Source organism: Rana temporaria, chromosome 1 (assembly GCF_905171775.1).
Source record: "Rana temporaria chromosome 1, aRanTem1.1, whole genome shotgun sequence".
Taxonomy (NCBI): Eukaryota; Metazoa; Chordata; class Amphibia; order Anura; family Ranidae; genus Rana; species Rana temporaria.
The window spans coordinates 585,668,918-585,685,907 of NC_053489.1; the positions used below are offsets into that span (position 1 = coordinate 585,668,918).

At 44.0% G+C, this 16,990-nt stretch overlaps 1 protein-coding gene across 1 annotated transcript in view; it reads right to left on the reverse strand.

Moving 5' to 3' along the window:
* Window positions 1-16,728, reverse strand: part of SHISA3 (shisa family member 3) — a 55,856-nt gene extending 39,128 nt beyond the window's left edge. Inside the window, exon 1 of the mRNA XM_040335020.1 lies at window positions 16,287-16,728. Within this exon, the coding sequence (XP_040190954.1) occupies window positions 16,287-16,551 (265 nt within the window). The 5' untranslated portion in view covers window positions 16,552-16,728. The remainder of the gene's footprint in view (window positions 1-16,286) is intronic.
* Between the last annotated feature and the right edge of the window lie 262 nt (window positions 16,729-16,990).

Consider the following 16,990-nt stretch of genomic DNA (forward strand, 5'->3'; position numbering starts at 1 on the left):
TTATAAAAAAAAAAAGGGGGGTTTGCCCTGGGGAACTTTGAGCCCTTTAATAAAAAATAAAAAAAAGAACTAAAAAGAAAAAAAAAGAAATAAAATAATATAAAAGAAATAAAAAAAATTTATAAAAAAAGGGGGGTTGCCATCCGGGGCCCTGGGGACCTTTGGGCTCTTTAATAATTATATATATATATATATATATATATATATATATATATATATATATATATATATATATATAAAAATATATAAAAAACTATTTTTTTTATAAAAAAAGGGGGTTGTCATCCGGGGCCCTGGGAACCTCCGGACCTCTAAAAAAAAAAAAAAATTGGCCCTTTAATAAAATATATATATATATATATATATATATATATATATATTAAAACATTTTTTTTTTTATAAAAAATAAATAAAAAAAGGGGGGGGTTTTCATCTGGCCATTGGGGACCACCGGGCCCCTTACAGGTGTACTGCCTGTACCCCCCTGATGGTGGCCCTGTCTGAGGCTGTTCACTTCACTGGGTGTATGGAGGGTTTACATCCACTTTAATGCATAGAATGCATTTTACATGTTTTGTAAACTGTTTTAAATTTTTATGCTTTATATAAAACCAAGAGGTCCCAGGGTCAGCTTTTACCACTAAATGGAGAATGTACACGTCAGCGTGCTGCACTGCCTATGAAATACAGGAGGTCCCGGTATAATATTACAACACTCAGCCATACAGAAGAACCCCCCAATGCATTGCATAAATGTTTTTACTGAAATGTATTGCTAGCCATGATTGTGCCAAAGGCCAACAAATAATTTTTTCTTTTATTTTTTACCTCAAGATGATTTTAGGATTTAGATCAAGATATAAAAATATAAAATGCCGTCTAGGGAGCTATATAGGGAAATTCACACTATAGAATGATGAATTTGCCAAATAATTCTTGCAGCTTCTGATTATAAGTCTGCAGGGCAGTTGTTGGAGCTTTGGAGTATTTGCCCAGAATGACATAAGAGCTGCTATTGTGTCATTGCTTTATAGTTCTGTTCCCTAGAAAGGAAACTTTACAGCTGAGAAAGAATATAAATGTCTGATCCAACAAAGTCTTACAAATAGCTTCTATTACCCACACATAGGCATTTGGCAGATGCTTTGATTCTGAATCAGCCACTGGCTTCTATATATGACTGGCGCTACCACGGTGTGATCTTTCCTCTTCTGGCTATAATCCCACTTTGAAGTCATATCTTGTAGCGTAATGCTACCTACAAGCATTAGCCTGCAGATGACTGCGTGCAGAACCCGGACGCCAAACACAAAATAATTCTGCAAACTCACAAAAGGAAATTCATATTTGTACCTAAGAAATTGGTATCAAACCCATTTGTTTTTCCCACTGTTTTCACCTGGTGATCTGGCCAGTAATAAACCCCCTGTATTAGAATGCCTCCACTCTGGATGAAGAAGCACAGGGGCACCCTTGGACAGGAGAATTCTCGGTCCAGAGGGAATTGTTAGATGTACTACCAAATTTAGACACATTAACAAACTGAAGCCAAACTCTGGCTATAGAATTCAGTTACAGAAGAGCTGCACGATTCTGGATAAAATGAGAATCACCATTTTTTTGCTTAGAATAAAGATCACGATTCTCGCAGTGTAACGTCTTCTTTCACATTATACAAAAAAATAATTGGCTAACTTTATTGTTTTTTTTTTGTTTGTTTTTTGTTCATTAAAGTGTATTTTTTTTTTAATTGCATTTGAAAAACCGCTGCGCAAATAAGGTGTGACATAAAATATTGCAACAACCATCATTTTATTCTCTATATATCAAGTAATTTTCAAGTGTTTCAAGTAATTTTCTAGCAGAAAATAATGATTTTTACTTGTAAGCAACAAATGTTAGAAAAGGGGTTGGTCTTTAAATGGTTAAACCTCCCTCATCTACACGCCAAGTTCATTCCTTTAACTACTTGCTTACTGGGAACTTAAACCCTCCTCCTGCCCAGACCAATTTTCAGCTTTCAGCGCTGTTGCACTTTGAATGACAATTGCGCGGTCATACAACACTGTACCCAAATTACATTTTTATAATTTTTCCCACAAATAGAGCTTTCTTTTATTTTTTAATATTTTGTTATAAAATTTAGCAAACTGGTAATATTTCTCCATTGATGTACGCTGATGAGGCTGCACTGATGGGCACTGATAAGGTGGCACTGATAGGTGGCACTGGTGGCCACTAAGAGGTGGCACTGATGGGTGGCACTGAAGGGCATTGATAGGTGACACTGGTGGGCACTGAGAAGTGGCACTAATAGGTGGCATTGATAGGTGGCAGTGATGGGCACTGATGGGTGGCAGTGATGGGCACTGATGGGTGGCAATAATGGGCACTGATAGGTTACACTGATAGGAAGCATTACTAGGTGGCACTGATGAGGCACTTATTGGCACCACTGGGCATTGATAGGTGGCACTTGTGGGCATTGATAGGTGGCACTGTGGGCATTGATAGGTGGCACTATGGGCACTGGCACACGTGCCTGGAGGCACTAGCAGGTGGGCACAGATGAGGCAGAATTGCCTCTTCCTCTTCGGGACCGATGTCCCTTGTGCACAAGCCGGTGATTGGCTTTTTTTTCTCCTCACGCTGTCAGCCGCTGTTACCGATCCTTTGTTTACATCATGTGATCAGCTGCCATTGGCTGGCGGCTGATCACATGGTAAGGGGTCGGGACCGGCCCCTTACACGTATCTGTGATCACCTGAGTCGCAGTTACTCGGTGATCACAGCGCGCACCCTGCGCGTGCAAAGGGGAGGACGTCTATTGTCCTTCCGGATTTTCAGGTCCGCGCTGTAGCCGTCATTCGACTATAGGGCGGGCCTCTAGTGGTTAATGAAAGAACGAAAAGATAATTTGTTTCTACATTCAAGTTATTCAAGTGTTGCGATAAAACTTGGCAGGCTGCCTGGATTTTTTATTTATTTTTTCCAGCTGTGAGAACTCGGGACATGCTGTTTTGAAGATCAGAAAGGGAAAAAGTTTGCGATTTCGATTAATCGTAGAGCTCTAAGTTAGAGCAAACAGTATTTTCCTTTGGAATTAAGGTTTTATTTAATATTTAAAAGCTGATCATTGTAAGCACAGTAGTAAATAGTTTGTCATAACCTTCTAACTACTACGTCTGCAGAGCAGCGTGTTCTGTTATATAACAACAGACTTGCTGGCCAGATCACCAGGTGAAAATAAAAAAAAAAGAAACCTTAAAAAGAAAACGAATGCAGCCATCACATGTATAAGTTGAAAAGTTGCAATATAATGAATGTGTGTTTTTGGGTTTTAATACTGCTTTAATGTCGCAAGCAAACTCAAGGTTACTATGAATTTGTTCAAAAAGAGATGGGAAGGTGGCCCTGCAGTAACAAGGTTATGTGTAGCAACAATCTGCTGAAGTATCTTTATACCCAACCTGCACTGTCATATACAATATATGCATATATACAGCAGCCCTCTAAAATTCCACTCATCTGCTTGCATTTTGCTGGCGAGGGTGGACAGCCGGGGACCGGGGGGGGGGGGGCGAGCAGGCGGGTTGTATGGGAGCCGTACGCGGAGGGGAAGAGAGAGGGAAGCAGCCCTTCCTCCTTCCTAAAACATTTTAGTGTCACTTCATGAGATCATTTATGAGGACGTGATTAGGGTAGGGGTTGGGTGGAGCACCTGGTGGTGAGTAACCCTTGGGGCCATACTAGTAGCTCAGGACTTGAAATTTTGAGCCCTGTCAGTATCTCACAAAGTGAGTACACCCCTCATATTTTATAATATCTTTTCATGTGACAACACTGAACAAGTTATGCTTTTCTACAATGTAAAGTAGTGAGTGTACAGCTTGTATAACCGTGTACATTTTCTGCTCCCTTAAAAATAACTCAACACACAGCCATTAATGTCTAAACCGCTGGCAACAAAAGTGAGTACACCCCTAAGTGAAAATGTCCAAATTGGGCCCAATTAGCCATTTTCTCTCCTCTGTGTCATGTGACTCGTTGGTGTTACAAGGTCTCAGGTGTGAGTGGGGAGCAGGTGTGTTCAATTTGTTTTGGGCCCAAAGTGTCAATATTTTGTGTGGCCACCATTATTTTCCAGCACTTCCTTAACCAGCATGGAGTTCACAGGTTGCCGCTGGAGTCCTCTTCCCCTCTTCATGATGACATCACAGAGCTGGTGGATGTTAGAGACCTTGCGCTCCTCCACCTTCCGTTTCAGGATGCCCCACAGATGCTCACTAGGGTTTAAGTCTGGAGACAGTTTCTTTAGCAAGGCAGTGGTCATCTTAGAGGTGTGTTTGGGGTCGTTATCATGTTAAAATATTGCTCTGTGGCCCAGTCTCCGAAAGGGGGGGGATCATGCTCTGTTTCATTATGTCACAGTACATGTTGGTATTCATGGTTCCCTCAATGAACTGTAGCTCCCCTGTTCCGGAAACACTCAGCCCCAGACCACGAAACTCCCACCACCATGCTTGACTGTAGGCAAGACACACTTGTCTTTGTACTCCTCACCTGGTTGCCTCCACACATGCTTGACACCATCTGAACCAAATAAGTTTATCTTGGTCTCATCAGACCACAGGACATGTTTCCAGTAATCCATGTCCTTAGTCTGCTTGTCTTCAGCAAACTGTTTGCAGGCTTCCTTGTGCATCATCTTTAGAAGAGGCATCCTTCTGGGACGACAGCCATGCAGACCAATTTGATGCAGTGTGTGGCGTATGGTGTGAGCACTGACAGGCTGAACCACCCATTCAACCTCTGTAGCAATGCCGGCAGCACTCATATGTCCATTTCCCAAAGACAACCTCTGGATATGATGCTGAGCATGTGCATTCAACTTCTTTGGTTGACCATGGCAAGGCCTGTTCTGAGTGGAACCTGTCCTGTTAGCTGTATGGTTTTGGCCACCATGCTGCAGCTCAGTTTCAGGGTCTTGGCAATCTTCTTAAATAATTTATGATTTCTTGGCCATTTTTCAGAAAATATGAATGATAACACAAAAACATTTCTTTCGCTCATGGTTAGTGTTTGGCTGAAGCCATTTATTATCAATCAACTGTGTTTACTCTTTTTAAATCATAATGGCAACAGAAACTACCCGAATTACCCTGATCAAAAGTTTACAAACCCTGGTGATTTTGGCCTGATAACATGCACAAAAGTTGACACAAAGGGGTTTGAATGGCTATTAAGGTTAACCATCCTCATCTGTGATCTCTTTGCTTGTAATTAGTGTGTGTATAAAAGGTTAATGAGTTTCTGGACTCCTGACAGACCCTTCCATCTTTCATCCAGTGCTGCACCGACGTTTATGGATTCTGTGTCATGAGGAAAGCAAAAGAATTGTCAAATCTGCAGGAAAAGGTAGTTAAGTGTATAAAAAGATATCCCAGGAATTGAGAATGGCAATCAGCAGTGCTCAAACTGTAATCAAAAAGTGGAAAACGAGGGATCAAATTGAAACCAAACCCCGGTCAGGTAGACCAACTAAAATTTTAGCCACAACTGCCAGGAACATTGTTTGAGATGCAAAGAAAAACCCACAAATAACTTCAGGTGAAATACAGGACTCTCTGAAAACATGTGGTGTGGCTGTTTCAAGATGCACAATAAGGATGCACTTGAAGAAAGATGGGCTGCATGGTCGGGTCGCCAGAAGAAAGCCATTACTACGCAAATGCTACAAAGTATACCGCTTACAATACGCCAAACAGCACAGAGACGAGCCTCAATCCTTCTGCAACAAAGTAATTTGGAGTGATGAGACCAAAATTTTGCTTTTTGGTCACAACCATAAACACTACATTTGGAGAAGAGTCAACAAGGCCTATGATGAAAGGTACACCATTCCTACTGTGAAACACGGAGGTGGATCGCTGATGTTTGGGGATGTGTGAGCTACAAAGGCAGAAGAAATTTGGTCAAAATTGTGACAAGATGAATGCAGTATGTTAGCAAAAAATACCGGATGAACATTTGTATTCATCAGCCAGGAAGCTGTGCATGGGACGTACTTAGACATTTCAACATGACAATGATCCAAAACACAAGGCCGAGTCGACCTGTCATTGGCTACAGCAGAATAAAGTGAAGGTTCAGGAGTGGCCATCTCAGTCTCCTGACCTCAATATCATTGAGCCACTCTGGGGAGATCTCAAACATACAATTCATGCAAGACAGCCCAATAATTTAAGAATTTACAGGAACTGGAGGCTTTTTGCCAAGAGGAATGGGCAGCTTTACTATCTGAGAAGATAAAGAGCCTCATCCACAAATACCACAAAAGACTTCCAGCTGTCACTGATGTTAGAGGGGGCAATACACTGTTTAAGCATTGGGGTATGTAAACTTTTGATCAGGGTCATTTGGGTAGTTTCTGTTCTCATTATGATTGAAAAAGAGTAAACACAGTTGATTGATAATAAATGGCTTTAGCCAAACACTAACCATGAGCGAAAGAAAAGTTGTATTATTCATATTCTCTGAAAAATGGCCAAGAAATCATAAATTCTGCCAGGGTATGTAAACTTATGAGCACAACTGTATAGCTTAGGCCATCTTTATGTAGAGCAGGGGTGCCCAACCAGTGGCCCGAGGGCCACATGTGGTCGTGGAGCCCTCTGATGTGGCCCGCAACCTCCTGCTCTGGGATGGAATAAAGTAGAATAGAATCCTGTTATTAAAGGTAAGTTTATTCCTAAAATCACATTGTATTTAAGGGCATATCTGTTCTGCAGTGGTTACTGGGCTGCTTTCAAACTGATCTGCAGGTGCAAAGCAGTGCACCTGCGGGTTACCTGTACTGAGCCATAGACTTCTATTACCTGCGAGTTTGGTGCGCTTTCTGAAAGTGCACAACACCTACAGGATATAATAGAAGTCTATGGCAAAGTGCAGCTAACCCACAGGTGAACTGTGCTGCATCTGCAGTGCAGGTACGCAACAGTGTATCAGTGTGAAAGCAGCTATTGGGCCCTTTCACACGATCAGTCCGACCCAATCGGACCCTCCATTCACCTCTAAGGAGTGGCAGATGTAAATGGACTTGTGTCTGTTTACAAACGCCTACCACCAATCCAATCCGCTAAAAAAAAATAAAGAGTAGAGTGGGCTCTATAGAGTAGAGTGGGCTTCCCTCCACCCGCTCCACCCATTGTGGCCTTTGATCGGTAACTAAGTCGTTTACGTGGCCCTTGCTCTTCAAAAGGTTGGGCACCCCTGATGTAAAGCAACAATTCTTTTTTTTCAGATCCACAGACAGTTCTTTGCCATGAGGTGCCATGTTGAACTTCCAGTGACCAGTATGAGAGAGTGAGAGCGATAACACCAAATTGAACACACCTGCTCCCCACTCACACTTGAGACCTTGTAACACTAATGGTTCACATGACACAGAAGAGAAAATGGCTAATTGCGCCCAATTTGGACATTTTCACTTAGTACTCTCATTTGTTGCCAGCGGTTTAGACATTAATGGCTGTGTGTTGAGTTATTTTGAGGGGACAGAAAATGTACACTGTTATACAAGCTGTACACTCACTACTTTACATTGTAGCAAAGTGTTATTTCTTCAGTGTTGTCACATGAAAAGATATAATAAAATATTTACAGAAATGTGAGGGGTGTACTCACTAGTGTTGGATACTGTAGGTATCCTTTGTGTATGCATTTGTAGAAAAATGCCTTAACTTATGATTATTTTATTATTTTCCCCATAGTTCCATTGAGATCATCAATTATGGTCATAGGTGCACCAAGGAATGCCTAACTGTCATGGGAACATACTTCATATTCCCATCGCACACATTCCTGGATCCACTCTTGGGTTTGGGTGCTTGTAGCAACAACCAGCTGGATACTGGTACTGGTACTGGTACCCACCCTTGACCCCAAAGACCCAAACAATCGTCGACCCATAACAGGCCTAAATGTCTTCTCCAAGGTTATGGAGAAAGAAGTTGTACAACAGCATTTACAGTAGACACCCACAAATTACTCGATCCTTTTCAATCGGGTTTCCGTCCTGGTCACGGAACTGAAACAGCACTTCTCAAAATATGGGATGATGCTCTCGAAGCAGCAGACGGAGGAGAATCTTGTCTTCTGATACTGTTGGACCTAAGCGCAGCATTTGATACTGTAGACCACAAATTATTGCTGACTCGTCTAGCTGAAGTAGCTAGAGTGGCTGTCTCAGATTTACCCTTGTTCTCCTCCTCCTTGGAAAACCGATCTCAAATAGTGAAACTGGGTCCTTTCACTTCTAACAAACGCACAGTGTCATGTGGAGTCTCTCAGGCATCCCCCTTGTCACCCGTACTATTCAATATCTATCTCCGCCCTCTTTTTGAAATCATCAGTAACCAGAAGTTACTCTACCACTCCTACGCGGATGACACGCAACTATATTTTCGCATCTGCAACAAAACAATAAGGATAGTTATCTCGGACTAGAGAAATGCCTTACTTTGATAGAAAATTGAATGACGGAGAGTTACTGTACCTTAAACTCAACGGCTCAAAAACAGAACTTCTCCTGTTTCACGCCAACCCGAAAGAGACTTCCCGCACCAATATGGACACCGCCGCCCATTCTGGGACAAACCATCACCCCCAGCACCAAAGTCAAAAGTCTCGGAGTCATCTTTGACACCCACATGACAATGGATGCACAAATAGGGTCAGTAGTCAGCGGATCCCACCATCTGCTGCGCCTACTACGTAGACTCATTCCCTTTATCCCGAAAGAAGACATAGCAGTCGGGGTGGGGACACTTATCAACTCCAGACTCGACTATGCAAATGCCCTCTACCTCGAACTCCCAAAATACCTAATCACTCGTCTGCAAGTCGTTCAAAATACGGCCGCTCGACTCGTGACTGGGAAAAAAACATGGGAATCAATCTCACCTTCACTGAGATCCCTTCATTGGTTGCCAGTAAAAGACAGAATCACTTTTAAGGCACTCTGTCGAAACACATAAGTGTGTTCAAGGAAATTCCCCCCAATATCTATGTGAAAAATTAAAATGTCACAACACCAATCGCGTTCTGCGATCCACCAACCAAAATCTACTCCAGATACCCAAAGCCAGATACAAGTCCAAAGGAGAACGAAGATTTGGAATCCAAGGACCTAGACTATGGAAGGCTCTACCAACCAGCATCCGGTTGGAGGTGAATCACCTGGCCTTCAGAGAAAAACTCAAAACCCATCTTTTCTGAGGGCAAAAGTACAGTAGGGAAAGGATACTAAGCGTGCAGAGGCGATTCAGTTCGCATGTGTTGCGCTATATAAGTTTCTCACTCACTCACGTTACAGTAGAAATATTTGCCAGCATACCATGGAACGATGTAAACAGCGTCCAAACGGATGTTTTATTGCATGATCACAACACAAAGAAAGTGCAACGTTTCGGAGCCACGTAGGGCCCCTTCGTCAGGCATGTCACATTCCCAGGTATCAGACAAATAGCAGCTGAAATCCCTATCTACTTTCAAATTGCTTATCCTTTCTAATAAAAATGGCAAACTGGTGTGTCTGTGCTGTGTCCCTCTAATTTCTCCCTTTAGGGCAACTCTTACGCACTGTAGAACATTTGTGCCATCCACGTTGCCTGAAGCCCAGTCTGAAGCTCTCACAGTAAAGATGTGAGGAGTTTGGTCATTAGTTTGCCACCAAAAGCATTTCATTCAGAGATTGAAATACTTCTGGAAAATCAGCAGACCTCTCAGAGTCCAATAGTACAGTCTCTGAGGCAATATGCCTGCCACTGACACCAATGATGGGGCATATTTTCATCAACAAGCCTTTGGACAACATTTTATAGTATTGATGTTGAGGAATCTGTGATAATCATCAAAGGACTTTATGCAACAACCACATATGACCTTGACTCCGGTCCAACAGGCTCACAATTAGCATGCATTAGCCACAGTAGTCTAGTGGTCCAAAAATGTACAGTGCTCTCTCAAAATAGGGATATTCCCACGCCAGCTTTAAGTGACATTATCCTTATTCTCCAAAAATAATCCATACACATCCACTATTTAATAGCCTTGTAATCTGATTTTTATCGTTTTTACTGTGTTTTTCTGCCTTCTTGTAACATCCTCCAAAAGCAAACAAACCTCTCCTTTCCCCTCAACTTTCTTTGGAATTAATTGTGGTCATGTGCACTTCTCCATGCACACTAAACATTTCATAGTACCTAATCCATATTACCTAGTCCACCTCGGGAGCGAGCAAGAGAGGGTGGTTATTTACCTGCTCTGTGCAAAAGTATTGCACAGAGCGGCCCTGAACCTTCTCTTCTGGTGTCCCCTGCTGGCACTATCTGCTCCTCCTCTTCTCTGAGTGCCCTCATAGCAAACTGCTTGTTTTTGGGGCACTCGTGCGGGCATGCTTCCAAGCAGAGCTGTGTGCGTCCATAGACACACACAAAGCACAGCTCGGCCCTGCCCCGCCTAATCCTTTACAAGATTTAATTGACAGCAGCAGGAGCCAATGGCCTCTGCTGCCGTTTCTGTGTCCTGTAAATATGGGAAGATAGAAAAGTGCTGCTGCAGACGGGCACAGCTGGTCATGGAAGGTTTTAATGCCTTAATGCAAAGAATGAATTAAGGTAAAAAAAAGTTATGCCTTTGCATCCACTTTAAAAATACATACTTGAATAGATATTTTTAAACCAAGTTTAGTGTCACTTTAAGGGAACTATTCAGGTCATTGCTAAAAAGCCTTCCCTGGATCCAGAGATCTTGGCCAATAACAGACAAGTGTTGAATTGCTTCTTTTAGGTAATAAACAAGCAGTCACTAATAGGCTGGGAGACTGGCAGTCAAATAGCAATATCTTACACAAATTTCAATCTGGTTTAAAAAAAAATGGGATTAGGAGACGGCACTCGCCCACCTAATCAATGACTTATTGATGGCTCAATAAATTGAACCAAAGAAGAATGCTCCATCCTCACGCTTCTTTATCATTCTACCACATTTGACACTATAGTTCAGTGGTCTCCAAACTGCCGACCCTGGGGACGGATGCGGCCCTTTGCTTGCCTTTATCCGTCCCTTGAGGCATTATTCTTGCCACTGACACCAATGATGGGGCGGCAAAATTCACTCCACTGCAACAAAAATGGTGCCTCGGCCAGCTTGCCTTCCCATAGTGTATCCTGGTGCCATCCCTACCCAGGTAATTGATGCACACACACCTGGCTATCCGCATTATGTAAAAGAAAACATGATTTATCAGACCAGGCCACCTTATTCCATTGCTCCGTGGTCCAGTACGTGACCATTGTCGGTGCTTTTGCCTGTGGAAATGGGCCAGCATGGGCACCCTGACCGGTCAGTGGCTGCCCAGCCTTATACACAACAAACTGCAATGCATTGTGTGTTTTGACACCTTTCTAATAGAACCAGCATTAACTTTTTCAGCAATTTGAGCTAGAGTAGTTCTTTGATTGGATTGGACTACACAGGCCAGCCTTTGCTCCCCACATGCATTAATGATCCTTGGCCACCCATGACCCTGTCACCAGTTCAAAGCTTTTCATTCTTGTTCCCCTTTTGGTAGGTCCAGACCACTGCAGACCTGGAACATCCCACAAGAGCTGCAGTTTTGGAGTTGCTCTGACCCAGTCATTTAACTATTACAATTTGGCCCTCTGCAAACTCACCCAAATCCTTACGCTTGCCCATTATTTCGGATTTCAACTGCAGGGACAACATGTTCACTTGCTATGCAATATATCCCATCCACTTTCAGGTGCCATTGTCACGCGATTATCAACTTTACCTGTCATGATGCTATGACTTATCAGTGTAATATACCAATTCGATGAAGTACATTTTACAAATTGTGAACCTGTGTGAACAGCCAATTATGTGCAAAGAAATTTTAGAAATGGAAATTTGCCTTGCACATCATTGGATGATTGTAGCACATACAGCTTTACTAAGTGAAGAGTCTGCTTCTTTAGTAAATTAAGGAATGTATAAAGCAGGGGTCTCCAAACTTTCTAAGCAAAGGGCCAGTTTACTGTCCTTCATAGTTTACGAGGGCCGGACAGTGGTCAGTGGAAGTCGAAAAGGTCCAGATTTCAGTGGGAAAAATGAACACCCCATTGTTTGTTTCAGTGGGAGTAATTGTGCCCCGTCATTGGGTCTCATTTTTGTTGTCAATACTGATGTCATTTTGCCCCATTGTTGGCATCATTGAGAGGAATTGTCCCCTATCATTGTCATTTTAAAGCGGATGTGCCATGGGAAAAACATATTAAAAGCCAGCAGCTACAAATACTGCAGCTGCTGACTTTTAATATTAGGACACTTACCTGTCCTGGAGTCCAGCGCCGATCGCAGCAGAGCACGAGCGATCGCTCGTCTCTCTGCTGCTCCCCCTGCCATCCACGCTGAGGGAACCAGGAAGTGAATCGCTGTGGCTTCACTGCCCGGTTCCCTACGGAACCGGGCAGTGAAGCCCCATGGTTGGTGTAATTGAGAGAAAGTGTGCCCCATTGTTAGTGTCAGTAGGAGAAATTATGCCACATTGTTGGTATCAGTGGATAAAATAGTGCCCCAAGGGCCGGATAAAAGCAAGCAAAGGGCCGCATCTGGCCCCTGGGCCACAGTTTGGAGACCACTGGTATAAAGCAATGTAAGGTAGATGTTAGATGCGCAATTTATTTATTTATTTGCAGCAATTAACCCCCAATTTTAATTAGTAGTTTATTGCTAAGAAATGCATGATTTTCTATGGGATCACTACTCTTAAGCCCTGTACACACGATCGGTCCATCCGATGAGAACGGTCTGATGGATTTTTCCATCAATTAACCGATGAAGCTGACTGATGATCAGTCGTGCCTACACACCATCAGTTAAAAAAACGATCATGTCAGAACGCGGTGACGTAAAACACAACGACGTGCTGAAAAAAACGAACTTCAATGTTTCCAAGCATGCGTCGACTTGATTCTGAGCATGCGTGGATTTTAAACCGATGGACGTGCCTACTAACGATCGTTTTTTTTCTATCGGTTAGGTATCCATCGGTTAAATTTAAAACAAGTTGGCTTTTTTTTAACCTATGGATAAATAACCGATGGGGCCTACACACGATCGGTTTGGTCCAATGAAAACGGTCCATCAGATCGTTCTCATCGGTTTGACTGATCGTGTGTACGCGGCATTACAAAGTGTTGCTGCTCTGATGCTCACTGATCATAATTAAGCAGTGTTTTGTGTCAGTGAAAAAATTGCCAGTGACAGCCGATCTTAATGCATCTCTATGTAATGTTGCTCAGATCGCTGAAGGAGAGTGATATTTAGCCATTGCAGAACACTATTCAACGCTGTAGCATGATCGCTAATGACTCCAGTGATTGCTGCAAAATGGCTGGACATCAATCTCTACTACAAAACCCCCCATCTGCCATCAGCTTAAAAATACATCTGATCCTGGGCTGGTGTATATAATCTCAGCCATATGACATACATGTATAGATAGCGATTCAACAGATTCCTCCATTCATACTAACACTATGCATGGAAAATCCCCCCTGCCAGGCTATTATACTGTGACAACCTGTACAGTGTCTGATTCTGATTGGATGCAGGTCATGTTTGGTTGACAATTTTACAACAAGCTCCCTCCACAAAAGTTGACTGAACAATCGACTTTTGCCAAATGGAGTGGTGTCGGAAAGCCCATACACTGCTCAAGCTTTGGCTAAGCCAGCAGGAATTTACTGAATTTTCGAGCAGTCTGTGGCAAGCTTAATTTGATTATTAATATATTATTTATTTATTTATAATTTCTATAGCACTTTTCTCCCTGGAGACTCAGGCCGCGTACACACGATCGGTCAAAACCAACAGGTCCGTTTTCATCGGTCCAAACCGATCGTGTGTGGGCCCCATCGGTCAGTTATCCTTCGGTCAAAAAAATGAGAACTTGCTTTAAAATTTAACCAATGGATGCCTAACCGATAGGTTAGTATGCAAAAGCATCGGTTAAAAACCCGCGCATGCTCAGAATCAAGTCGACGCATGCTTGGAAGCATTGAACTTCATTTTTTTTCAGCACGTCATTGTGTTTTACCGCGTTCTGACCCGATCGGTTATTTAACCTATGGTGTGTAGGCACATCAGACCATCAGTCAGCTTCATCGGTTAACCGAGCACAACGGTCCTTCGGACCGTTCTCACCGGATGGACTGATCGTGTGTACGCGGCCTTAGAGTGCTTTATCTGCTGTTGGGGAAGATGGTGAAGAAGGCATCTTGACCACACTCAGTAGAACAAGCCAACTTGTTTTAAATTTAACCGATGGATACCTAACCGATAGAAAAAAAACAATCGTTTGTAGGCACGTCCATCGGTTAAAAATCTCTCAGAATCAAGTCGACGCATGCTTGGAAGCATTGAACTTTGTTTTTTTCAGCACGTCGTTGTGTTTTACGTCACTGCGTTCTGACACAATCGTTTTTTCAACTGATGGTGTGTGGGCACGACTGATCATCAGTCAGCTTCATCGGTTAATTGATAGAAAAATAACACTAGCACCAATGTAGAGATGAGCCAACTATCCTACAAGCATGTCTTTGGAGTGTGGGAGGAAACTGGAGAACCCAGAGGAAACCCAACCAAGCTCAAGGAGGGCATGCCGTGTCCTGACCAAGAATTGAACCAAGAATTTCAAGGCAGACGTAACATGGACTGCTACATTCTCTATCATTTCTCATTGTTTATAAAATAATATTTTTCTTGAAAAAAAAAATATTTTGAAAACCTATTACAAAGTTTTGAAAATATAAAAAGTAAGACATGCAAAAAATCAGTAAGGAAGGGATTGCTTGCATTTGTGTAAAAAGCCAGGAGCCAGTTAGTAACAAGCAAGCAGCAATGGTTATATCAGGGGCAGGTGACAGTAGGTATAATGGAGAAGTCTTGGGTACAGCTGGCAGAAGATGCAATGATGGGGAAATCAGAGGTACAGTTGGCAGTATGTGCAGTGATATTAAAAGGCTGGTACATGTGGTAGTAGACACAGTTAAGAGTAGGTGCAGTGATGATGTACAGGGGGTACAACTGGCAGTAGGTGTACTAATGGGGAAGTTGGAGGTACAATTGGCAGAGGGAAGCAGCGATGGGTGTTGTGGGTATAGCTGGCAGTTGGCTCAGTGATGATAAGACAGGGGTACAGCTGGCAGTGGGTGCAGTGATCGGTAAGTCAGGGTACAATTGACAGTAGGCACATTGGTGTTGGGGATACATTTGGCAGTAGTTTCAGTGATGGGTAAGTTGGGGAAAAATTGGTAGTAGGTGCAGCAATGGGTAAGTTGGGCTTACAGTTGGCAGAAGGTTCAGTAATTGGTAAGGCAGTGGTACAGCTGGCAGTAGGATTAGTGATGGGGAGGTTGGGGTGAAGTTGGCAGTAGGTTTAGTGATGGGTAAGTGAAGGTCCAGTTGACAGCTGGCTCAGTGATGGGGAAGTTGAGGTACAGTTGACAGTAGGTTAGGTAATGGGTAAGTCAGGTTACAGCAAGCAGTACAATCAGTGATTGGGAAGTTGGGGCACAGTTGGCAGTAGGATCAGTGATGGGGATAGCAGGCTACATTGGCAGTAGAATCAGTGATAGGGAAGTTGGGGGTACAGTTGGCAGTAGGATCAATTATGGTGAAGTGGGGGGACAGTTGGCAGTAGGTTCAGTGATAAGTAAATGAAGGTCCAGTTGACAGCAGGCTCAGTGATGGGTAAGTCGGGGTACAGCTGGCATTAAGATCAGTGTTTGGGAAGTTGGGGCACAGTTGGCAGTAGGATCAGTGATGGGGAAATTGGGGGGTCCAGTTGGCAGTAGGTTAAGTGATAGGGAAATTAAGGTCCAGTTAACAGTAGGCTCAGTGGTGGGGAAATTAGGGATACAATTGGTAGTAGGATCAGTGATGGGGAAGTTCTGGGTACAGTTTGGCAGTGGGATTAGCGATGGGAAAGTTGGGGTACAGCTGGCAGTAAGATGGGTGATGGGCAAGTTGGTGTACAGTTGGCAGTGGGATCAGTGATGGAGAAGTTGGGGTACAGTTGGGATTATGTTCAGTGGTGGGGAAGTTGGAGGTACAATTGGCAGTAGGATCAGTGATGGAGAAGTCGGGGTACAGTTGGCAGTAGGAACAGTGATGGTGAAGTCGGGGGTACAATAAATGCCCCCAGCAGGCTTACTCACGTGCAGTGACCCCGGTGTCCTCCAGCTCCCGATCATTGGTACAGCCGCCTTGCTCCAGCCTGGCATCAGACGCCGCACAGCAGTAGCGCAGTACACACGATCCGCAGCAGATGGTGGCATCCACCGTATCGAAGTCCTCCGGACACTGGAATCCCGCCTGGTAATTACCGGCAGCGTCCACCCAGCCGTGACAGTACTCCCCCTGAGCCCTGGCACTGCCCCAGGTCAGCACGGCGATCACCAAGTAAGCTGCTAGTAAGCCCATAGTAGTGCCCAGTGCAGACAAATGTCGGCTTCTTCTACAGCAGAGAGCGGCTTCTCACCCGTCCCCGGCCGGCATCCACCTCTTCTATGGGAAGCATGCTGTGCGCCCCGACACCGCTCTGACCGGGGAGCCTGGGCACAGCTCTGACCGGGGTGCCTAGGCACAGCTCTGCCCGGAGAGCCTGGGTACAGCTCTGACCGCTGAACCTAGGCACAGCTCTGACCAGGAAGCCTGGGCACAGCTCTGACCGGGGAGCCTGGGCACAGCTCTGACCGGGAAGCTTGGGCACAGCTCTGACCGGGAAGCTTGGGCACAGCTCTGACCGGGAAGCCTGGGCACAGCTCTGACCGGGAAGCTTGGGCACAGGTCTGACCGGGAAGCTTGGGCACAGCTCTGACAGGGGAGCCTAGGCACAGCTCTGACCGGGGAGCCTGGGCAC